This window comes from Stegodyphus dumicola, chromosome X1 (genome assembly GCF_044657685.1).
Source record: "Stegodyphus dumicola isolate Sdum_Otavi_A_Nest chromosome X1, ASM4465768v1".
NCBI classification, from domain to species: domain Eukaryota; kingdom Metazoa; phylum Arthropoda; class Arachnida; order Araneae; family Eresidae; genus Stegodyphus; species Stegodyphus dumicola.
Window position 1 is genome coordinate 220,649,829 of NC_140780.1, and position 25,604 is coordinate 220,675,432.

General features: G+C 34.8%; 1 protein-coding gene across 2 annotated transcripts in view; it reads left to right on the top strand.

Annotated features, from left to right (window-relative positions):
* LOC146993420 (uncharacterized) overlaps window positions 1-25,604 on the top strand; it is a 137,917-nt gene that overhangs the window by 107,834 nt on the left and 4,479 nt on the right. For both annotated transcript variants that reach the window (XM_085808529.1, XM_085808528.1), the window contains exon 3: window positions 23,597-23,711. In XM_085808529.1, coding sequence (XP_085664655.1) covers window positions 23,606-23,711 — 106 coding nt within the window. In that variant the 5' untranslated portion in view covers window positions 23,597-23,605. The remainder of the gene's footprint in view (window positions 1-23,596; window positions 23,712-25,604) is intronic.

Sequence of the window (25,604 nt, forward strand, 5' to 3'; positions counted from 1 at the left end):
GTTTTTCATTAAAAAATATCCTAAATGAAGGCATCCCCCTTCATAGGGAGATTGCAATTGAATACTTTGTTTTCTTTGATATAATTCTAATTGGTTGTTGTTGTCTTCGCCATGAATTACATGCAATAATGTAATGATAATTGTTTAAACCTTTTAAATGTAAGAAGAATTAATTTCTTCTGTGCTTTATTGCAATTTGATAGCATAATCAAACCTGTGTAAATTCTCAATGAATCAAATTTAAAGGAAAACTTTTCATCCATATCTCTTCCGTGCTATGTAGAATTTAAAATAAGAGTCTATAAAAAAGTCCACCATTTGCTAATTATTTGAGAAAGGAGTATTCAAATTATGGTTAAATGAATACTATTAGACTTTGGAGCATTTAAAATTTATATCCTTCAATTATGACTTAGCTTAAATATCAGTAAGTAAACTACGCTGTTTGATAATTCAAATCCTTATACCAGATTCGAAATGAAGATCTACGAAATTACATTTTTTAAACTAAAAACAGTTTAAGTATTCTAACAAGAAAACACTTAATGACATCCAATCAACCACATTATAAAAGTATAAAAAAGCGTGCGAGATACAAACGCATAATTATTCAAGCCATGATAAGCTCCGGAAAAACTTTTGTCCCGAAAGCAAGGACGTATCTGGCATTTTCCATAAAAGGAAAACCAATAGACTACAGAGCAGAAAGCAGATTCGTTTCTTTCACACACACATACGCACAACAACAACAAAAACTCAGATTCATTTACTTGCCATAATATTTCTCAACGAGAGCCACACAAATGACACCTTAAGTAGAATACTCGACACTCGCTTTCTTCCTAAAAAGAAAGCACCAGGCCCAGACGGCATAAACTGTTCAGGATTTCAAGTTATCATCTGTAGTAATATTAACCTCTTCCGCAAATATTTCAACAAACTTCTCGCTAAGAGTACATCTTCAAGGGTTTTCAAAATAGGCTAAATCATACTCTTCTAAAAACGAACCAGAATCCAGACAGTGTAAATTCCTACTAGCCAGCCTCTTACTCTCAGCATGAGGCAAAATATTTGAAAACACTATTGATGAACAGACTTAAACATCATTTACATCATACGAGTTATCTTAGCCCACATCAAGACAGGTTTGGAATAGTCAAATCAACTACACGTATTAACTGACACACGGGACAAAATTTGAAAACAAAATCCATGGCTACCAAACGACATTTATTAATATTCATTTAATAAATTGACATCTTGTCACCTTTGTCAGCTACAAAACAAGCCTTAAGAAAAGCAGAGAGTCCATGTAAGTAAGTAATGGTTCGCTAACTAATTCTAATACACAGCAATGGTATTATTAAACATGATAAAAACAGGCTGTCTGCAGTATTCTTGCGCAGGCCCTCATGTTTGCTTACACAGATGATACAACCCTCAATATAAGAAGAAAAACTATAGATGAATTACAGAAAAATTCTACAGAATTCAAAAGATGTACCCCAATCATAGCTAAACAACTTTGGCATTCACAGAAATACAAATGGGGATTAAACCATTACATTCAAAATTTTCTGTGTTCTAAAAACGTGGACAATATTGCGACACATAGTGCAGCAATATGAGCTTAACCCACGCAAGGACATAGAAACAAATAAACTGTCTAGCATGCAGACACTCTTCTTGCAACATCACTAAGACCTACTGTACAACTTCTACAAATGCAGTCATTGTCTTTGCAGGAATTTGGCACATAAAAACTAAAGAAGCAGTCCATCAACTAATCAAACAACTGCAAAAACCAGAAACGTTAGATAATAAAATATTTCACCCAGACAAATATGAAAATCAAGTTCCGCACTTGCATATTCGTCCGTCACAAAAAGACTTACAAACCAAAATCAAACTCAACAATATAGATCCTACCTCAATTACCAAACTAGAAATTTATACAGATGGTTCAAAAGATGAGCTCAACGTTATAAGCGATTTTCTAGCATTATGTCATAAACATAAAGAATATGAATGGATGGGTCACCTACATTGCAGTGTCTTTCAAGATGAGGCAATAACTATAGCCACGTCCATACAATATATACGTGAAAAGCGACTTTATAATGTCAAAATTAAAACTTAGTCTTTGTTTATTGCATGAAGTTTTAAACCCGAAATACACTTCTCCAGTTATTGCTGCCATACAAAACAACCTAAGAAAACCATAATATCACACTGGACTGTATTAAAGCATATACTGGCAATCACGGCAATGAAATAGCATATCGACTAGCAAAAGATGCTGCTATAGGAACAATGACCGATTAAAATGAGCTCATATGGCCCCCATAACGCTTCAAGCCTAAAATTAAAAGCAACAGCCAAATGACAAGAAGAATGGCGCCTTAAAAATGCAGGTCGGAAAACGTATCATACTGCATATGTAGACATATACGGAAATAATTAATAATTCGCAGTTAGTAAGTTAAATTTCCGGTCATGGTCCATTTCCATTTTATTTCTAACGATTTGAAATCAGAGAAACAGAACTTTTTAGATGTGGAGAAACAGGAAATCCAGTATACTACTTAACTACACTTTAATCACTAGTCTGCATATAAAAATTCCAATAACAAATAGGTAGGCATACTGTAAAAATTTAAGCAACGACATGTAATTAAAAAAGAAATTTAATCAAGTCAGGGAAAGCTATCCGAACTTGAAACAGACTTGTGTCTCACAACATAGTATAATAACAAAAACTCTTCTACTTCTGCAGTAAATCGTCTTTAAACAATTTAAAATCAGGACTTAAGAGTGGTGCTGAATTAATGACTTTAAATATAAATATTTCACCTGTATATGTATATTTCACTATATGTATACACTGGTGTGCAAAAATTAAGGACGAGACAGTTTTTTCAATATAACTTTGTACAAAAGCTTTCCAAATCAACACATTTAATACCGTAAGATCCCCAATACGTAAGGACATAAGTAATGTAAGCAACACTTACTAAAAGAGAAGTCAGAGGGATAAAAAGAAGCTTTATTGAAAATGTAGCATGGAGCTCAATGCGACTGAAGGCCGAAACATCCCTGTGATGGGTGTCCAGCAAAAAATATCCGGTCTTTAATAGAGGATATGATCTCCCCTAACTGCTAGGAAGGTTTCACAGCGTCTGCCCATGCTGAGAATGAGGGTGTCAATGAGTTGTTGAGGCACTGCTGCCCATTCGTCTTGCAGCGCCAATCGAAGCTCCGGAATCGTTACTGGTGGTAAGGTACGAGCTGCCAAGCGTCTGCCTAGAAAAGCCCATACATGCTCAATGGGATTAAGATCCGGAGATCGTGTCGGCCAATCCATACGTTCAATATCCTCACTCTTTAAGAGCTGTTCGGCAGCTACTGTGCGATGACATGATGCATTGTCGTCCATGAAAAGGAACTGCGGACCCATAGCGCCTCTAAAAAGACGCACATATGGAAGAAGAATCTCGTTACAATAAACAGGTCCCGTTGACTGAACCTGCGTCGAAGATGTGAAGGTTTGTACGACTACCAAGCATGATACCTCCCCAAACGAGAACACCGCCACCTCCATACCTGTCCCTTTCAATGATGTTCGAGGAATGATTGCGGCTTCCCCGCTCTCTCCAGATGAGTATGCGATGAGAATCGCTACTCAGACTGAATCTGCTCTCATCTGTAAAGAGTTCTCGTCCCCATTCATTGTCTCTCCAATTTCGGTGTTCCCGGCACCACAGAGAACACCTTCTCCGATGGGCAGGCTTTAAAGGTACACACCGTACAGGGCGTCGTGCAAACAGACCACCACCGTGCAGTCTTCTGGCCACGGTAAAACGCGATATCGGTCGTCCAGTCGCCTGTGTCGTGTGTCTAGCGATTTCTCCCGCTGTCTGCCGCCTGTTTCTTCTGGCCTGTAAGGCAATATACCGGTCATCTGCGGGTGTGGTTGGTCGGGGACGACCACTACTAAACCCCCGGATAGCTGTTCCTGTAGTTTGAAATTGTCTCCAAAGTCGTGAAACGATGCTGTGAGCAATTCTGAACTCTGCAGCCACACTTGTCACACTGCGGCCTTCCTCCAACTTCCCGATGATTCGACCTCGGGTAAAAGCATCCAGATGTCGTCTAACAGATTGATTATTCGCCATTTCTCGCTGAGGCAGCAACTCGGTGTGATTTTAACTGCTATACGGCGTGCAATTTCTTTGCCAGAAATACTGATCTTACACCGAAAACATGCTTTATACTACTCAGACACTTCCCCATTACGTCTACCTGCATATCTGCGCATGTGCTACCGTACATCACCTTACTTAATCTCCTGATTGGTCTTTCTGTCCGCTCTGCCTCTTCGTTCAGCTGATATGCTAATTTTTCGACTTCGTCCTTAATTTTTACACACCAGTGTATATATGAATATATATATATATATATATTTCATAAAAAGAAAGGTTGACGCTGCGATATTCCAATTAACCATATGCCCGGAAGTCGTGTCTTAATTGGCTCCCGTAATCAGGGGGATGATGCCCGCGTTCTTTCTTCATTCACGCACTCACTCTACTAATACGTTTCTGAAAACTTCTATATCATGAAAATTTCACTATATTGACACGGGTTCGCTTACATATAGGAATTCATCCCAATTTACCAGGAGACTACTTAACCAAAAAAGCAATGCTTTTATCTAGAAAAAATATTTTTAATATAAAAACATAAAAAGAGAGTTTCAGCATTAGCACTTTGCAAAATAGTAAAAATTGAAGTAAATTAAAAAGAGAGATTTCTTTATTATCGACTTAAGTAACGTACGAGAAATGCGGTTGTGTATAACAGTCCAACTTGATCAAGCAGTGCGTTTGAACATATCTGGAACGACTTACTGTACTATGCAGTAATATTTCTGTATATATGGCAGCAATGTCGATCCTGAGAATTACATTTGATGATTTTAAGGTCTGCTAATATTCAAAAAATTGCAGGAAATAATATTGGTAATGATGAACTTATTTAAACGAGAAGAGGTATTCACAAGAAATTTGTTCCTAAAGAATGGGCCATTGATTACATATTTTGCGAAAACACGATGGGTAGATTTCTGGAGATGATCCTTAGGTACATTAGGCCTAAAACGTTTAATATGAGTTATTAATATCAGGAATTAAAGCTTTAAATTTATAAATCTATATTGAATCTAAGCATTTTTAAAGAAATTATTAATTAAATTCTGTGTACAAGTATCAAATTCATTTACAACTAGGTGGTTTTGGAAGCTAAAATTGATCAAGTAGTTATTTCTAAAAGTATAGAATTAAATTATGTTTATAAGAATTGAATAATATTCTCGGGGTTTAACTGACAGCAACAGAACTGTACCGTCCAACACTTGTTCTCGACGTGCAATTAATGAAAATAAATTTAAGCAACTTTGATAGTACTTAATGTTCTGCATGATCTCTCATTTCTTTGAAAATCAGTTAAGCTACACTCTTCAGAGATCAAATGTCAATGGTCGTCAATGTCAATCGCCAAATGTCAGATCAGCAATGGCGATTCGTATGGGCTGATTTCCTGGCAAGCGGTCGGACTGTGTGGGTGTTTCTTGGTGGTCACTCAAGAAGAAATCTTCCAAGGAGCCAGCTCTCGCGAACTTTGCCATGATCAATTAAATAAACAAAAATAAAATACGTTTCCTAAACTTGTGAGTTTTATAATTTTATGATTTAAGCTTTTTGTTAATTTCCTTCTAGTATACCTTGCCTCTCCAAACTGCTCTCTGAGACCATCAGTTTATGCAAACTGTACAGCAGGTGACATAGATTAAACCTAGAATGTGTGTTAGGTTAGGTTAGGTATAAATGCAGGGCCACCTCTTATTTACCCTGAGTAAGTAGATAAGGGACCCTCAAACTAGATACCCAGGTTAACAACGCCTTCCTGGAGACCGACCCGAAATTCAACCGGCAGCTTGAAAAATCTCTTTCCATCGTATTGCCGCTTTTATAAAGAGCTACCCATTAAATAGATGGTTAACAACGGTCGACGTTAAGGGAATTTAGTGTTAGAAAGCTACTTGTTTTCTTCATCCTATCCAACGATGGTGTAATTCTGAACAGACATTCTGAATTATAATAACATCGTAAACTGCAGCTTAGCAGCCAGGCGCTGTAGCTCATTGTTGACGAAAACTTGCATTATTTAATTAGTCACTACCTTTTAGATGTAGTACCGCAAGTAGTGGATCATAAAGCATTGTGTTAGAAATGCCCATGAATCTTCATTAACAATCAGATGTCATAAGGTCAACCGTTGGGTTTGAAAGCAAACAGGTTTATTTATTTTAACACCTTTAGTAATTATAAATCGTCTCTAATTTTGATATTGTACTTGTAACTCTTCTATGTAAAACGTGAGACAAGCCGGAGATTGCTCCCCATATGAAATAAAATTAGCTTTTAAAACTATGGCTTTTTTCGAAATGCATTGCACATTTTTTTTACAGAAGTAAAATCCTAAAAAATAGAACTTTGTTGAAATTAGCGAGCTGAAGAAAGAAATTTTAAATTGTTTAACTTAATCTCTTAGACTAAAATATTTATCATTTCATTCGAATAAAGTTCATCATTTCATTCGGCTAGAATTCATTTTCCACATCTAGAAAATCAAGAGTATTTTACATCTCATCAAAATAAGTACCTAAGCTTCCGAAGTGACAATTCTACTCTAATAAGGTACTCCAATACAGCAGGTGCCCTGATCGGTTCGTAGGTTAGCGAAGGCTGGTTGCCGTATTGTTGGGCTTGGGTTTGAATTCCGAAGAAAAAGGAATATATCATAATACATATTATTCAGCCTATGTTAGATGTGCAAGACTTGATCCCATTATAGACAAAAACTACGTGTCATAACAGTATGTCTGCACATGAAAGATTATTCGATATTTTCCAGACAGACTGATTTTAATACTTCTAAACGAATAGACATTTTATATTTATAAGATATGTGTCCGGGATTTTAAGTTTAAGTTTTAAGCTAATTTATCATGATGAATTCTTTTAATGTATACGTTTTAATGTAATAACGTTAGTATTATTTTAATGTATTTCATTGAAACTGAGCTATTACATGTAATGTTTTCTACAGTTTGTTTTATTATTTCTTCCTTTACTAAATAGGCAATCCTCTGGCTGTCTGACAATATAAGAGCGTAGGGAGGCCATATTTAGAATTTTAATGAGGCTGCGGAAGACGGCACTGGTTACTTGCGTCTGATTTAGTTAATATAAAATAACTGGGACTATTTCGTCTCTCTGTGTATAAGAGGTTAACTGCACTACATGGCTACATACAGGGTGTTTCATAAATCAAGGGACAAACTTGAAGGGGTGGTGGAGCGTACTGAAACATGCATTTTTTGTATAGGAATGTAGGGTCTAAAGTGACGGGTTAAGGCAGGAATTCAAAAAAACGACACGAGAGGAAAATGTGTTTATGTACAAAATCAACGCAAAGTGCTTCTTTGCAGAAATACAGGTGACGGAGGACGGGGACGCCTGATGTTTAACAGAGGTCAACAGACATGTGTCCCACGCCCTCCCCTACCTAGAGGCAACATCTTCCTGGAGCCGCAAGAGGCCCGCCCCGGGAGTTTATTGATATATTAAAATGAGTTTGTTCACGTGGCCAAACAGGGGCGTCTTAAGTGTACAATGGAGACTTGATAGACATACGATTTGGCATCTTAATGGTAAATCAAACATGCAGCTTAAGCATACACATTTGAAATACATGACAAATAAATATACATAGAGTAAACACAGTTCAACACAAAATATACAAAACATAAGAGTACACGATACAAAGTACACACAATACGACATTAAACAGCATAAAACATATATAAACATTACGTTAAACACACACATTACATTAAACAATAAAACTACTTATATAAGAAAACGAAAAATACATGAGAGCATGGGAGAATCAAAACGCACTATGTTTAACATGAACGCACCTAGGCACATTACGTTTAACATGCGGAACAAAACGCAATGCGTTAGTCATACATGGGCAGTAGATACTTACATTGATGTTGATGCTTATTCGTACAGGAAATTAAATTGTATTACAGTATTCATATTTGGTGTTCACAGTTATGCATGCGCAAGGTATAATACAGTTATACATGCTCCGTTATGCATGCGCAGTTATACAGTTATATAATATTGAAAGGTACAGTTATACGTGTGGAGTAACATTACATGGTAGTTAACTGTCTGCTTAATTATACAGTACATTATTCATAAAGTATGCTGAATACATTACATTACAGCAATACAGTATTTACAGTAAATGTTCAAAAAAAGAGAACAGTATTAGGAACTACAGCTGTGATTGGCTGGCAATGCAGCGGTAGTGAGTCGGTCAAACCACAATTCGATGCATCAGAGGATCATTTGCAAGTCTGATGTCGAGTATGATGAGTGCGTTTACGCACAGGGAAAAAACCTGGCATGCATCTCATGTATGGTGCTACTAATGGAAACGGCAGAGCAGCACTACGGTTGTACCAGGAACGGTTTCCGAACAAGCGTATGCCGAAGCACACAATGTTCGAGAGGTTGCATCGGTCGCTGTGTGAAAACGGGTCATTTGAAGCCACCTCTGACACATGGAGTGGAAGAAGAAGTGCACGACAACCTCGCATTGAAGAATCCATATTGAACATTGTGCATGAATCACCTCAGACAAGTACAAGAACTATTGCACGTCGTCTGCAGCTGAGTCATTCCACCGTTTGGAGAGTACTGCATGAAAATGGTTTGCACCCATACCATTCGCAGAGAGTCTAAGCCTTGCAAGAGACAGATTACCCTCTTCGAGTTCATTTCTGTCATTGGTTCTTGCAGCAGCGTGCGGCGCAGGCGGATCTCCCATCGGATGTGCTATTCACGGACGGGGCAACTTTCTCACAGGACGGCATCTTCAATAGCCACAACATGCATGTGTGGGCAACTCATAATCCACACAGCACACGTCCACATGCATTCCAAACCCGCTTCCCCGTAAATGTGTGGGCGGGTATTGTTAACGACTAAGCCCACACCTAACATAGGCCCATACCTACATAGGCCCATACCTCATACTAACATAGGCCCATACCTCATACCTGCACGTACAAATGGCTTATGTTATCATATTTTTCTGCAAGAGGTTTTGCCGGAATTGCTGCAGGATGTTTCGGCTGTCGTTCGCAATCGCATGTGGTGCCAGCATGATGGTGCACCAGCCCATAACCACCTGCGGGTCCGCAATTACTTGGATGGGATATTTCCGGGCCGACGATGGATTGGCCATGATGGACCCGTTCGATGGCCATCCCGTTTGCCATATTTGTCCAGCTTGGATTTTTTTAATGGGCCATCTGAAGAGCATCATTTACGAGACTCCCGTTGACTCCCTGGAGGACCTCGTTGCACGACTATCCATTGCGGCTGCAAGCGTACGCGAAATGCCTGTCGTTTTTCAAAATGTTCGTCAATCCCTTCTGCGACGTGTATCAAGCATGTATTACTGCTGGTGGTCGAAATTTTGAACATTTATTGTAAATACTGTATTGCTACAAAGAAGCACTTTGCGTTGATTTTGTACATAAACACATTTTCCTCTCGTGTCGTTTTTTTGCGTTCCTGCCTTAACCCGTCACTTTAGACCCTACATTCCTATAAAAAAATGCATGTTTTAGTACGCTGCACCACCTCTCCAAGTTTTTCCCATGATCTATGAAACACCCTGTATGTGTGTGTATATGTAAGGATATACTCAGTTATTTTTATTTGTGATACCTTCAATTTAGTTGCCGGGACGTTTGTTTCGAAATATGTTTCTTTCATTAACAAAACTGAAATTTCCCAACTCTAAGACCATGTTCCTTTATTTCATGATATATTCGATTCCTTTCTAGAGCATTTTGAATTACAAGATAAATATAATGTTCATTTGTTAGTGAATTCAGAAAAAATTGTAAAGCAATTTCTGTTGAAAAAGATTGGTTTGGTTTCTTGATCTCTAAAATTTTCTGCGTCTAAAATTAAAATTATTTACTTCTACGATGAGAGACCATTACTCTTTTTTTTTTCGGGCATTTGTAGCAAATGATCTATGTGTGATATTGTTTTATTTTTTTCGGTTATCATTTTTAACCTATAGCAATACCTGAAAGTCAAAAAATATATTTCTAAAGCGTATAGAAAACTATAAGGAACTTCTTGATCGTTTAAATGGAAATGAAAATGTCAGATTTTCTGAAAATTTTTGTAGTGACTTTTATTGGATAACTTTCATATTCAGTATCTTATATTAAATGCATGACCGCTTTTGTAATTAGGATTCCCTTGAATATTTTTTAATTTATTCATAACTGGTGTAAGCTGTAACAATTTCTTGTGTAGTAACTCTAAAACTCTGTGTTTCACTCTAAAAGAAAGATCTCATCCCAGAATACTGTCTAGAAGTTTTGAATGGGGTTATTGAAGTGTTTGAATATAATCAGCATGATGTATTAAATAAAAAGTAGAACCATTAAGTTTATTTTTTTCAATAAAATTTAAATTCATTTTCTTCAGTTAAACTTTCTAAAAGAGAGAGAGAGAGATTAATGAAAGTTTAATAGGGTTCTACTGCAAATTAAAGATACTTCCGACAAACTTTAATTTTGTTGGGAACCAAGGATGATGATATATGTATAAACATTTATCAGTATATTGTATAAACATTATATATCTCTGAACTGATAAATGTTTATACATTTATATTGTATAAACATTTATCAGTTCATTCAGCCATTAAAATTCTTTTTTAGCCAATGGGCCAATGACGGGCACTTGCCTATTCAGCACTACCCACCCTTAAGACCATAAGTGGTGACTATTTTATTGCAGAGGCAGCTAATAGGCGTCCACTGTTGCCTCCTATGAAGTGACGAACAGTTACAACCTTGCCTTCTCCAGGATTCGAACCCGGGCCCTTTGGTACCGCAGTTGGCTTCCCTTACCACTTTACCATCCCTACCATTTGAATACATCAAATGAGGGAAATAGCGAATACAATTTTAATCTGTAAATCTGCCAGTAAATTCATAATGCTGTCCGAAAGAGAAGTTTTTTTAACTAATGGTGGACCCTTAGCCGACTTTGGCTTGACCACTACTAAGGCCAGAAATGGTGGTCACTTTATTATGTAAGCATCTAATAGAGGGGCCATCCTTGCCTCCTATAAAGGGACGGGCAGTTACAACCATACGTGATTCGAACCCGGACACTTTGGTTTCGCAGTCGCTTCCCTAACCGCTATAGCGTCTAGGCGGCACCCGAAAGAGATGTTCAAAGTTCTTAATTCATATAAAGGAACAAGATGATTCCTTTGTTGCAAGCCATCTTATCTTTCTGTGGAAGAGTTAGTTACGTTTGTTACTCATAAAAATCATCTGACTGTTATTTTCTTATATTAATATTCTTCAAGGTTTCTATCAATATTATTTTTTATATCATTTCCCCATTCATTACCTGTACAGTCCCCTTTTGAAATCCACAGGTGATTAGCTATGCTAATGGAGTTACACAATTATATTTACCACTCACAGCTCATACACAGTCAGTGAAAATTCCAGCACATTTTTTTTCCATTCTGCATGCTTCGTTACCCAACCATCAAACATGTCAACTCTTCAGTGCCATTATACTTAATGTTGTAAGATTCTTTACTGTGTACTTTTAAGTTACAGTTGAAGTTGGTGAATCTTAAGAACTGATCAGAGAATAATCGCATGAGTTCGTGAGATAGAGACAATGCGTAAGAATAGTAAAATTACCCTTTATTATTCCAATAAAGTTTAACAGAACTCCGTCTTGGAGTTTTACAATAAAGCCGCCACTCGGGGTTGAACTTAGGAAACTAAGAACTAAAACTTAACTAATCTTAACTAAAAAGGTATAGCCGAAGCTATCAAAATTCTAACAGAGTTGGCCCCTTAGCTCTAAATAACGACGAAGCTATCATGGGCCTGAGTACGGCCGAGCGTAATAATAGCTTAAGAGAGAATAGCCTAAAGGGCGGACGCGCGCTAGCCAGAATCATTGGTTTTCTTTCACGAAGTCATTAGAACTTCACGGTTAAATCCTTCTCATTTGCATTCAAACACGATTCTAAAACTACGTTCTGGCCGGAAGTTGTAAGCTGAAATTCAGGAAGACAGGAAAGGAACTTTAACTCAAACTTTAACTTGTTAGATAAATTAACACAACCCTTACAATGTTATTTGCACTGTTTTATATCTTTTGACTGTTTTATATCTTTTGTGTAATTTTTACTTTCTTCTAACTATAAAATAATTTATTGTGTAAATTTCAGTTTAGGAATGAATTCATTCTGCTACCATTAGCTATAACTGAAGATTTGTATTTTAAATCATTAGCTCCTCAGAGAATGCATACAGCTGCGATATTACTTTGAACTGACAGTTCACCTCTGAATAGCCATAGAAACTGCCAGACGATGTTACGTATGACCGAGGGGACGCAGACTTACTCAACAGACGACGCGTTTCTAAGTTACAAAAGTTAGTACGTGAGTAGTTTACAAGGATATTGCGAATAAAGTGTAGCAAGTTTTCAAGGTGGAGACAAGCGGCATAATGGAAAGCAATGTGGTAAGAATTCTCCAGCTTAAGTACATCAAATTCCAGAAGCCAAGGAATATGGACTCACATTTTTCTCCTGGTAATGAAAGATGTTAGCGAAAGAAGCAGTTATTGTAATTTTAAATACCATCCATATTTCCTTCATCAACTCAACACATGCGAAAACGATACGGGAACATGTTAAAGATATATTTCTGATCTTACATGTTTGCAACTGCACTACAGAAGGTACTGGAATGTAGAGGGCAAAATTGAATGTAACTTGTAAATAAGAAGCAGTATAATCAAAAACTTTTTAGACTTTAGACCTGGTATTCAAATTTTGTGAGCTCAGCATGGCTCGAATGGGCAGAGCCACTGAAACTGACAGCTCATTCCGAGTTGTATTCTGGACGAACATGCTTGCTGCATGGAACTTTCGAAGTTTTCCCTGTATGTAAAGTGACTCTAATTTCTCTTTAAAATGATTTCACGACGGAAAGCTTCATTTGATAAATAATATAATGATTTTAATATTTTTTTGCCTTAATTAAGGTAGTCAAATAAAGTCTGCATTCTTTTGATTGCAGTTCTAACTAAGCAAATCCGGTATTCTCTTTTACCAACGTCCAGTTTGGGTTTTTCTTACTTTTTACATTTTAGCTAAATAGTATAATTCTGAAGAGAAAGTAAATTATAATACTGATATGATGCGATAACTCAAGACTGGTTAAATAGAATATAATATTTTTTCGAATACTTTTCACTTTTTCATTTCACAGATTAGAAACATTTAACTCAGTGTACCATTTTCTTTGATTCATTTCATATCGCTTTTATTTGTTAAACCGTGAATGTTTGTTGTTATTGATCTATTAATTTGCCGAATGAAAGCTGAAATTTCTTTTCAGTAATGCCAATAAATTAAGATATTCAATAATATTCGATTTCTAATGTGATACAAACGATGGTCGGATATTCGTATGGCGCTGACAACGCGAACGGGATAATCCATTCATATATATCAAACGATATGAAGCTCAAACACAAGGCGTGTCAAACAAATAACACAGGACATGAACTAGCAGCTGTATTAGCCTCTCTCCTTTCGTATATGCCGATTTCAGTTTAATAGCTAGTGTGGTAACGATATTGTAAAAACTGTAGCACTCATATTCAAAGCTGGTATAATCAATATTATAGTTCAGTAGAGTCATGTTCATTTTTGGATAACTTTTCAGAATAATATCCATGAGGCATCAGCAATATACCATCGCCTCCTGGTCGCCAGCTAAAAAAAATGAGGATATCATCAGAAGTTATTTACAAGCTGAATTTGAATCTCCGTAAGTAATAAACAAATCTTTTACTTTGGACTGAGCAGCATACCAACCGTAACCCAAGACATTATATCGCATACAATATTCTACAGTGTCGTCACGAATACAGAAATGTATCGTTTTCAAAAGTGGAGCTACTTGAGCGATTATATACTTTATTTAAGGATAATAAATTCATTTACTTCAGCGCTGAAAATTTCATTATGTTCTATTTATTACCTAAGTATTCGTTGCATTAATTTCAGGAAAATCGCTGTACTCTTTCTTGGCACTCAGTGGAGACATAAGGTTTTTTTGGAGTTAGAATCGTGAAAAATCGATTATAGCCTCGCCAGAATTCCAGCCACAGATCTTCTAACCGATCGGAGGACGTGCTACCATTTACAGCATGAGAGCAATCACAGGGGAACTATATAATTCATTACATTTTATTTACACATAAAGGACAACTGTGGAGACCCAGTCCACCAAATCTAGAAGATATAGAATTATCATCTACCACATTTTACTTCGGGTGAAAATAGAGACACTAATTTTATTGGAATAGGAAATGTGAAAAATTAATTAATGTCATTTCCGGGATTCGAATTACCGAGCTAGCTGGCCGCGCTCATTCGTCTTTCATATTATTTGCAAGAATTGAAATCTCCTTTCTCATTATTTATCAGACTGACTACTAAATTTTCTCAAATGTTCTGCATGTCATTCTGTTTTCACATCAGTAATCAGCGGGGTTTGATAGGTCTGTAATGTCTTTACAAGCATTCTAAGTGTGCTTAATACGCGAATTATATCCTCCGTTTTTGTTGCTTTGCTTATAAGAATTTTATCGAAGAAGGTTATGTACTTAATTTGTACTGTGCAATAAAAGATTTTTTGATTTCAATATATAATTTTTGAAGCGAATCTTCTTAATAAGAGTATGTCAGGTCCTCGTTCTCGAACTGAAATTTAAAAACTTCAAAAATAGAATGAAAGGTAAACAAAAACAAATGAGTTTCTTACTTCTGCGATGCTTGTAAACACGCATATTATCAATAAATTCTCACAAAATACTCAGTTTTTTGGGGTGTGCAAATAGTCAGATCGCTTTTAGAAATAGTATCGGTATCGAAATGCAGCTACTATTGATGCTTCAATCAAAACGTTTTTGTAAAATGAAATTTTTTCAGCGTAAAATGTATTTCTTTGCGCTATTTTCTTCCTTATGTTGATATAAATATTTGCTGTCGAACAAATTCTTCGAGCACGTAGAAAAGATTAAACCTTTAAAATCATTTCAGAAACGAAAAAGCAGCATCTTATATGCAATCATGCAAATAACATAAAGTACTTCATTTAAAATATGCATCTGAAAGAGAAACAATTTCATGATATGAATTTTTTCCGCTAGACGTGTTCCTTCCGGTGAAGAGGCAAAAGCACAAATGTAAATAAACAGATGAAGTTGACATCAGAACTTTAATATAACCTATGCAAACATTTCGTCTTCTGAATTTCTTGCTTTAACTGAAAAAAAATTAAAATCAGTTTTTTTTTTTTTTTTTTTTTTTTCGATTTTATTATTATTATGTATGTATTGCAGTTGAAAATAGAGTTAAAGCCATTATTTTGCAGATTTCATTGCATCGAACCAGCATCGAGTATTTTTTTTTTCAACTAATGACAAGTATTTTATTAAGAATGAAACTTGATTGATATTAAGGTAAGTTTTGCCCTCGTAAACAAAATTAAATTTACATCTTCATTAAGTAGTATTAAGTTATGAAATGGCTTTTTTTATTTCATTACTTACGATTTTTCTAATTTAGAATTACACCACTAGCCCGTTAGCTGACTCACTTGTTAGCTTGCCGCTTTTGTAAGCAGTTAAAAGGGATGTTTATTATAAACTGTAATAAAGTTATAAATAAATTTTACACTAGCGTTTTGTATATTGGCATACAGTTGAAATATTCGTTTGTATAATAATGTCAAAGCACGCGAGGGCTATTTGGTTATTCTAGTTAAAATAATAGACTTGTTTATATATATATGCATATGCATATGTGCATCCTACTGAAATTATGAATTTAGTTTTGCACGTATATATATATATATATATATATATATATATATATATATATACGTGTATATATATATAATTACAGATTTTACAGTTGAGCTGATGTAAGCAAGTAGTGAAATTTTACAAAGGACTTGATTTTGAAATATGGGCAAACTTCAGAGCCATAGGTAATTCACATGAGTATTAGGACTGAGATGTGTTGCAATGAATTTATTTCGGACATCATGTTGCAGCGTGTTTACGCGTTTTACTTACACGAATCATAAGAGCAATCTGTTTCTTTGGAATAAAGTGTGCACGTTATATCACGTAATTACGTACAAAATTTTACCCAGTATTTCTTAACATGTCTTCGTAGTGTAGTGGTCTGCACGCTGGGTGCGTATTCGAGAGGTCCATGGTTCGATTCCCGAAGGCGTTGAGCATTTTTCACTTCTCCTGCTTCCAAAAAAGACCTAATATCTCTACAGTACCTCCCGAACTAAAAGGGTGGTGGATGATGATTCTCCACACCCAGTATTTGGCGATTGGGTCCCCTAATAGACTCCAGTCACCCTTTAAAAGGGGGGAGTATATAAGATATTTCTTCCACCTTCTTAGCATGCCTTCGTAGTGTAGCGGTCTGCACGCTGCGCGCGTATTCCAGAGGTCCATGGTTCGATTCCCAGCGAACGAGTTGCTTGTTTTTCAGTTCTCCTGCTTCCAAAAAAGACCTAATGTCTCTACAATATTATTTCCGATGCACCAAGAGTGTAAGTTACCTAACGCATTATTCAGCGCATTTTACAAAGAAGTGTCTAAGAAAAGAACTACAGGCTGCTAAGAAACATGTCTCTGTAATACTTGCCCTGCATTTATTTTTCCTAGGCGCTGAAGTCCGTAGAACTAAATCATCAGCATACTTATCAACATTATTATCAGTAAGACGGTCGATAATTTTTGGTTTGTAACTTTATAGAAAATTACCGAATCGTACATTTATGTATCATTGTCCTGTAGATACATTAGGTTATTTCGAAGCAGGAGACATGAAAAATGAACTATGTCTTCGTCGGACTCGAACCACGGATCTCTCGAATACGCGCCGAGCATGCTGAGCACTACACCACGAAGGCATGCTAAGAAGGCCGCAGAAATACTTATAGGCCTAAAGACTTGAGATTCAGTGAAGCATGTTACCATAAATTGTCATTACGGAAAGTTTTTTTGACGCGACAAGCTCTCCAAACTCAGTCATAAGTTTCCTTGCTCCACCAGTGACCGAGAAGTGAAATCGCTGAACACTTGTAGTTCGGTCCGGGCTCGAATCCCAGCTTGGTCCGGGATTCAAATTCCAGCTAACAGGTTGTCTGCATGGGTGTGTTCGTGGTCTGCCTCATGTGTACCGTGCGTACGAGTTAGTTTCACTTAGAAAGTTCTCTATGGAGGCATCCCCCCTTTTAGGCAGACATCCCTTCAATGCCTTGCTATAACCAAATAAACTAAGAAGCTTTCTTAAAATTGAGATAAAGGGCAGCAGTAATATGGCTCTTTATCAACACTTGTCTTTTATTGTCTGACAGAAATGCGCAATCTAATCTTCTGCAGAGGGCAATATTCTAAAGCTCGCCTGTACAAGATACAAGAAGTTTTCTGTTTTAAGGAACTTTTTAATCAGTTACGAACTATTATTTCCATGAACTTTGAAGTTTTGCTTACTAAGGATATTGGCCCGTAACTACCAAGAACAGAAATATGTTTATTCTTTTTTAGCATTGGTATAACTGTTGCCTTCTTCCAAATTTATGAAACAGATTTATTTCAGAATTTATTAAGAAGTCTGCAACATAAAACTTCTATAATTGGGGTCAATATGAATGAGAAAAACCTTTGAACGAAAAATTCCAGTCAAGGGTTTTAATTTTTTTTTTTTTTTTTTTTTAACTTTTACCAGTCAGTTAACTTTTTAAAAGTGGTTATTTTTCAGTGATGAATTAAATTTCTCGGAAGCGAAGTTATAAGGTATTTCTATTTTTCATGTCTCCTGCTTCGAAATAACCAAATGTCTCTACAGTTGCGCCTGAACTAAAAAACGTGGTGAATGATGATTCTCCACCACCAGGATTTGGCGACTAGTTCCTCTAATCTCCAGTCGCCCTTTAAAAGGAGGAGTATATAAAGTATTTCTCCCGCCTTCTTAGCATATCTTCGTAGTGTAATGGTCAGCACACTCGGTACGTATTCGAGAGGTCCGAGGTTCGAGTCTCGGCGAGGGCATTGCATATTTTTCGAGTCTCCTGCTTCAAAATAATTCTAATGCCTCTGCAAAGTCAGTGTTAAAATTCCTTAATGAAAAAGAAGTGAACTTAGAATATCATTTGATTTTCATTTTAAAAGGTCATTCTAGCAGTAAATATTTAGCGTCAGTCAGAAGTGGGATTCAGTAAGCAAAGTTACACATGCAAGCCCTTTACTTTACTTCCTTAACATGAATCCCGTTTAGTTACATGAGAAATTTCCTGCTTTTTCTTGTATATAATGTGACTACGAGTCAGTTTGGCTTAGGAAATCTTCCAGAAAGGCATTCTCCGTTAGACAAATAACCCTAGTGTGCTTTACCGTAGTCAAATAATCCAGTCCGTCAACCTGAATGAATCGTTTCCATCATTCTGTCCACTTCTGAAAAGGGTATTCAAAGCTATTTTTTCGCCATGATGCTATATGTATCACAGTAATTTTCATATCTGTAAATAGTAGAGCTGCGTCTAGAAAACTGTATTTTCACATTAGGAAATAAGTCGATATGTGTGCCTTAGCGTCCGGCGGCCATTTCGGTCAACGTAAAAGTACCCTTGTTTTTAACTGCCTCCTAGTTTCTTATTATTACTATATTTTTATGAACTTCCTTAAAACATATTTTTGTTTATTTAGAAAAATATAATGCGTAATAATTAAATAAGTTTGTTTATGGATTCGTTTTAGTTTACTTCATTATAATTGTAGCTAATAATATTTTTTTCTTTCTGCAAATAAAGTACAGTAATCTAAATTGCATTGTCTTTAAATAGCTGAGTTAGAAATTATTTCTCCTGTATGTATTTGTTTCCTAGCTTTGGTAATGTCTGTATATTTGCTTTCTAGCTTTCTTTCATACTTGCTAGTAACTAACTTAGAGAATGCAGCTTATAAATAAAGAACTTTAAATTTTCACAAAGGATAGCAACTAGTTTGGATTATTTAATTATGACAACACATACTAAAGCTATCTGTATAAAGGAAGTAAGGCTTCCATGTAGGAAGCTGTAAAGGAACTTGTCTCACATTTATGATTCACATGAAGAAGCATTAAGGTATGAATCAGTTCCCCAGCCGTGAGAAAACTCAGAGACAACTATTACTGTTTCGCAGCTTTGACTATTCTCTCACAAAAGCTTTTCGCGTAAAGCTGCACTGGTAAAACATAAGTCACAAAGACAGTATTTATCGAAATACTCAACTCCAATATTAGCCGTAATCGATAACTTTTGCTGTTAGTCCCGTCAGCCACAGAAGGTAATTATGTCTAAGTTATTAAAACGAGAAGAGAAATTAAAGTCCTTCATATTTTATTAAAGAATGTGATACATTTTTATCAACGTAATCGTTTCAATACTCGATTTGTAATTTCTGTCAAAAGTAAATTGGTAGATAGCATCATCATTTCATTGCTCTTCTTTATAAAGAAACGATATGTTTGTTCCCTTCTATTTTAACTAAGAAAAGTCGTGAATCCTAGGCCTAAGCCCCAGGGATGCTAATCTTGTTTCGATTCAAAGCCTTATTCAAGGTCGGTTCTTTGGCGACGCAAGGTTAGACATTTGCTTTAAAATTTTTCATATAGTTATTTTTCTGGCTTATGGTTTTCATCAAATAAAGAAAAATATGTCTTTGATAATGAAATATTAAAAATATTTTTTTTATTTTTATTAGTTATTGTTACGCAAAATTACTTATAAATATATTTTCCCTTAAATTTGTTTAGTTAAAAATTTTTAAACAAGGCAATTGAAATAAAATTCAACTCTCCGACAGTTTAAAAATATCCCCGTCTTTTCTTTCATTTGAGATTAAATAAATGGCGCTTTTCCGCTCTGTGTTAAGTATGAAAGATATAACTTCTGATGTTAAGCAAAATGTGGCGAATCCAAGAGATATTTCAAACGTATATCATTGCTTTGATGTTAGAGTGATTAATAAGTGGCTTCATTTTATTTATCAAATTACTTATAGTGTTCAAAATTTTCCTCACAGAATCCTCACCTTGGATGAAAAAAAAAATTAAGTTTTACTTATACAAATACCGTATTTCTTCTATTTTTAAGACGTAAATTATCAGTTTCAGTTAATTTTCAGTTTCGAAAATTTCCGTTTTATCAGCGGAAAAGCCTTTATGGACGACCTTCCTGAATGGACGACTGAAGATATCCGGCCTATTTTCACATCACACATCCAAAAAATAAAGAAATCCTTATGTAGCCAATCCGCTTGTCAGAAAACAAATCCAGAGTGCCTATTCAATAATAAGAAATCTTATCCACTATGGTATATTCACGATTAAGGCACAACCCTTAATTTAAAAATATCACGAAATTTTAAAATTCTATCCCCGGGAATTTTGATTTGATATCATTTCACTTGAGAAGAAACAATATGCAACTGAAATAGCGAAAATATTTGCGTTTATTTATTTAATTTCATTGTTACGCAGCAAGTGGAACTTCGTTCAAAATTCTGTTTTTAAGGCCGCAACCATGATAAAGTTTCTACTAGCCTTTATATAACTGAGCAAGTAGCAAGTGTTTATCAAGTGTTTTATCTTTCACTTCGGAAGGAATACTGAGTGAAAATCTAATATGAATAAATGTGTTATTATTTTTTGTTTTCTTCATATTTAATAGCAAGAAATACCAAGCATTTCGTAGGATAAATATAGTTTCGCACAATAATACTAATTGGGAGAGAGACACTCAGAATTAAGCAAAATGTCAGCCATGAAAACGAATTATGTCAAATCGCCCTCGAAATCAACAGAAATCTATTTAAAATCGATGTTAGTCTAAGGTTCTTTTTTTTTTCTAATTTTTTTCTTAACACTACTCTTAATATGAATAATTAAAAAAATTATTTTTGTGTTATTTTTTGCTAATTGAAAGGTACTGCTGTGCGAGGTAAAACATTATATCACATTACAAGTACTGGATATATTACACGCAATCATATATTTTGTGTATATAATTTCTTTAACTGAATCTAAACCATAAGTATAAACAAAAATCTTATTTTAATGACCGTTCATAATAAAGACAAGACACGATTATTACGTATGATATGTGTGGAATGCAGATCATGGCGAAATTTTCAACAGTATTCTCGAACGTTTTTAACTCTAAAACCAGTTTTATTTACTTACGAGAGAATAAGAGTAGTATGGTAGACAAAATCTTTTAAACTAATAACTTTTTTCCTCCAGAGTAATGTAATTTATGCCAAGAAGGTTTAGTTTACTTTCTAAATACTTCCTAGTCTACGTTATTTTATTCTAGGCATTAATTTCAATAAATATGCGAATACTAATTATCTTTCTTTTCTAAAGGTTTAGAGCTCTAAGCACAGTTATATCAGCGTAAAATTTGCTTCATGTAGAAACTAGAAAATGTCACTATACTACCCAGCAACATGTAACGATTTTACGATTTTAAATCATTCACTGCGTCATTTTAAAAAGATATTCTTACAGTTCTAGCAGTGTATAAGATGGAGACGTATGTATGTTGTAGAGAGCTCTCAAAAGTATCAGTATTTATAAACTGATAAGTAATTTTTAAAGGAAAATACATTGCGGACATCTTCTCAGGGAAAACTAACCTTCTGAAAGCTTTCTAAGAGAATCTGAATATATTTTCTCACATGAGAAAAATTTCTAAAACGTTGAATAGAGAGGTCCGTCCGCAAACTAGCAATCCCACTCCAACAGTATAAGTCCTTTGTCCACTCATTTTACTCATTTGGGGTTGCGTCCATGCACAATGAATTAAAGTCATTCTTCCTCTGTGTCCTTGCTTTGTAGTTAGTAGTCAGAGCATCTAGTTGGCAAAAGGAAAGTGTCTGGGGTTCCATTATCGGTGGAGACATGATTTTCTTCGATTCAAGGTCCCAGAAATGTTAATGCTTCCAAAAGTTTTTTTTTTCTCCTGACAGCGGACATTTGCTCAAAGGCAATTTGTTAAGAATAGCCTAATGCAGTGGTCTGTCTCACCATTGAAAACATTGACAATGATGCATCACTAAGGATAGATTGAAATTACACCACGAAAAGGGAGAAAGATACGCCAAAACAACCAAGCTTTACACGAGAATCGAACCTACGTCGTTGATTTTGAGCTGGAAATCAACCCCCGCCAGCAATTATACCGTCCAGGGCGACATGATTCTACTTGTACTTGCCTTTACGAAAACGAGTAATGACTGTACTTTAACAGTTTCATCTATAATAATGTAATGACGTATTTTCATCTTAGTGAGGCCTCAAAGAAAGTTGATATAAATTTCAAACATTTTAAAAGCAATCAAGTCTCATAAAATATTTATTATTTAACCAAACGCGAAAATGCTAGCAGTGTAAAAATATGAATTACGAGATAATGAAAAATTCTTTCATTAAGGATAAAACTTAGCAATCTGTGAATCCATACTGCCGTAATTAAGAATTAAGTAGACATCATAGCGCAATGAGTATGATTCCAATTTCTAGAGAGAACAAAGATAATACTGGAGTAAATGCGAAATTTCTTAAGTTCAAAAACGAAGATTAGACTGACAGGTACAGGAGCAAGTTTATTCTCCAGCTCAATGAAAGGCGGATTTTAAGTTTCTTCGGTAAAACACAGCACCATATAGAGATACACAGAGTAGAAAAAGTAGAGAGTAATACTAAAGACTGGTACCGCACGATAATGATGGTTTTGTTTTCAGTTCAGTATGGCTCGCATGAACTATACTTAAGTAGAAGCGGCCTGTCATTTGAAATGAATTCCGTTGAAACAGAACTTCAATGGTAGCTTTTTTCCGGCAAATATTAAGAGTTCTTACTTATCATTAAGGAAAGTGTCGTCAGTTTCCCTTTACTAAAAAAAGTACCTTTTATACAATTTTCATAATTTGTATTAGATTATTTCAGATCCTCCTTCAGAAGAGAAACTCCTGAATTCTTTTAACGAGAATTAAATATCCTTTATTCTGTAAACTTTCAGATTTCATGAAAAAAAATCGTATCTTTAAACGCTATTTGGTAATAGGCCAGAAAAGTATTAAACTGCATTTCATATTATGCTTCACTTTAAAATAAATGCATCTGAGAATAATTTCCAAACTCAAAATAAAACAATTTTCCTCACGAGTTCGGAATCATCAAAAAGCACTTCATTAAGTAGTCTTTTTTTTTTTTTTTTTTTTTTTTTCCCGTAGATTTCAGTGATGGCTTTCTGCAAATATTTTGCTCTGACCGTGTGTCTTTTGTTGATTGGAAGTAATATGGTGTCCTCAGGACCTGTTCCAGAAGTTGACTGTAAAGCGATGCTAGGTAAAACATTTTTAAAACATTTATTTCTCTTACTGCTGTTTATTTAAAAATTTAAGCTTAGTTTATTTGTTTGGTCTTTTCAGCACAATTGCTTTTTGGAAAGTAAGTTAACGCCTATGGTGCCATATTTAATTGCGTGTATTGTATTTTATTAAAACTGCTGTACCTTACTGTGAGATTTGCTGACATTTTTCTTGAAAGTTTCCTTAATAAATAGCACTTTACTTATTTTAGATAGTTTTGGTTTTTCAAAGCGAAATTTAAAAGAAAATGATTTTTATGGTTTTAAATGAAAATAGTTTGAAAGTAAAAGAAATATAATTTTTTTAGTTACTTTCGAAAACTAAGGAAGAATATATCAGTTCTTATCAGAAACGAAGCAACGAATTCCCGGAGGTATCTCTGCTTTATTTAGTATTCTTTTGGTTTCACTTGATAATTTTACGAAGTTAAGATATATAAGGAAATCAGATACGGTAAATTTGAACGCGTATTTTCAAACTGCAAGTCACAAGATGAGCAAAATTTAGATTTTAATATTACATTCTTCTTCATCAGACGTGATTACTAGAAATTTTCCTTGGAAAATTCTTCATGAAAGCATCCTTCTACTTATTCAAATAACCTTAGTAAGCTTTGTTATAATCAAATGATCTGATCCTTTTTATCAAAAATAAAGTAGTAATTCAAAGTAAATTATCATTAAGGAAAAAAAGACAAACAAATACAGAAAGCGTAAAACAAGAGATAAATAATGAATATTTTCAATAAATTGCTGCTTGATAAAGAAAATTTTCTTAGGTATATAAATCGCAAAAGGAAACCTCAGCTGTCCCACATCGATTTCGGATTCGTTTAGGCAATTAACATTATTGATAATGAACGTAATGGAAACGTTCATTAAAGTATGATTGCGTTCTTTTGATCTGAGAGTCAAAAGTGCCCTTCTTATCTTCTTTTAGACTATAAAATAATTTTACTTTTCTAGATCTACGAATAAAACCCAAAGTTAAGGGCTTTGAAATAAGTATTAAGTTATTCTTAAGCCTTCTTAAGCTGTATTTCACGTCTATCTGTGGCCGTATGGTTAATTTTTGAGTAGTGGTACTTTGACTCTTCTCTGGAACTGGTAAATAGGTTTATTGTAAGGCTGGTTTCATGGCGTGTACAAGCTAATTTCCCTTCTAAAATAATTTGAAACTGTATCTTTGGAAGATAGCCCTTTTGCGTTTAAATTTCTTCAATTAAACATGCAATAATCTGCGCACTCAAATTAAAGATTTAATGAATTTTATTTCTAAAATGTGTAAGTATACTACAAAAATATCAAAATTTGTGAACATGATTTTAAAGTACAAAGTTTACGTTCATTAATTTTGGTTCGAAAACAATTTAGAATTTGAAAGGTAAAGAATGTTCCTGCTCATGACAATTCAGAACAAATATTCAAAAGTGGAAAATAGAATATAGAAATTAACAGTAACATTTCATAACAATCTATAAACCTTTGATAATTAAAAATCTTTGATATCTTAACGAGCTGATTTATTTGGATTTAGAAATTTCATTTTAAACAACGTTTTCTAAGAGTAAAAAAGATATGAAAGATGGCCTTGTCTACATTCTTTCGCTGAAGAAATAATTCGTATAAGATTTCATGTATTCGTGTCGATAAAATGTATTTTATATTAGTACTTTTAACTGTGAATGATCTTTCAAAATTAATCATTTGGGATTACATTTTCTTCATCAAATGAACCTATGACTGCTTCTTATTAAATGTTTTAAGCCTGATTTTAAAATAATAAATTCAGTTTCTTATCTTTCTTCTTTCCCTTATAGTTTGGCTGTTGACTAATAATATTTAAAAAGTCTAAAAATTTGTTTTATGTT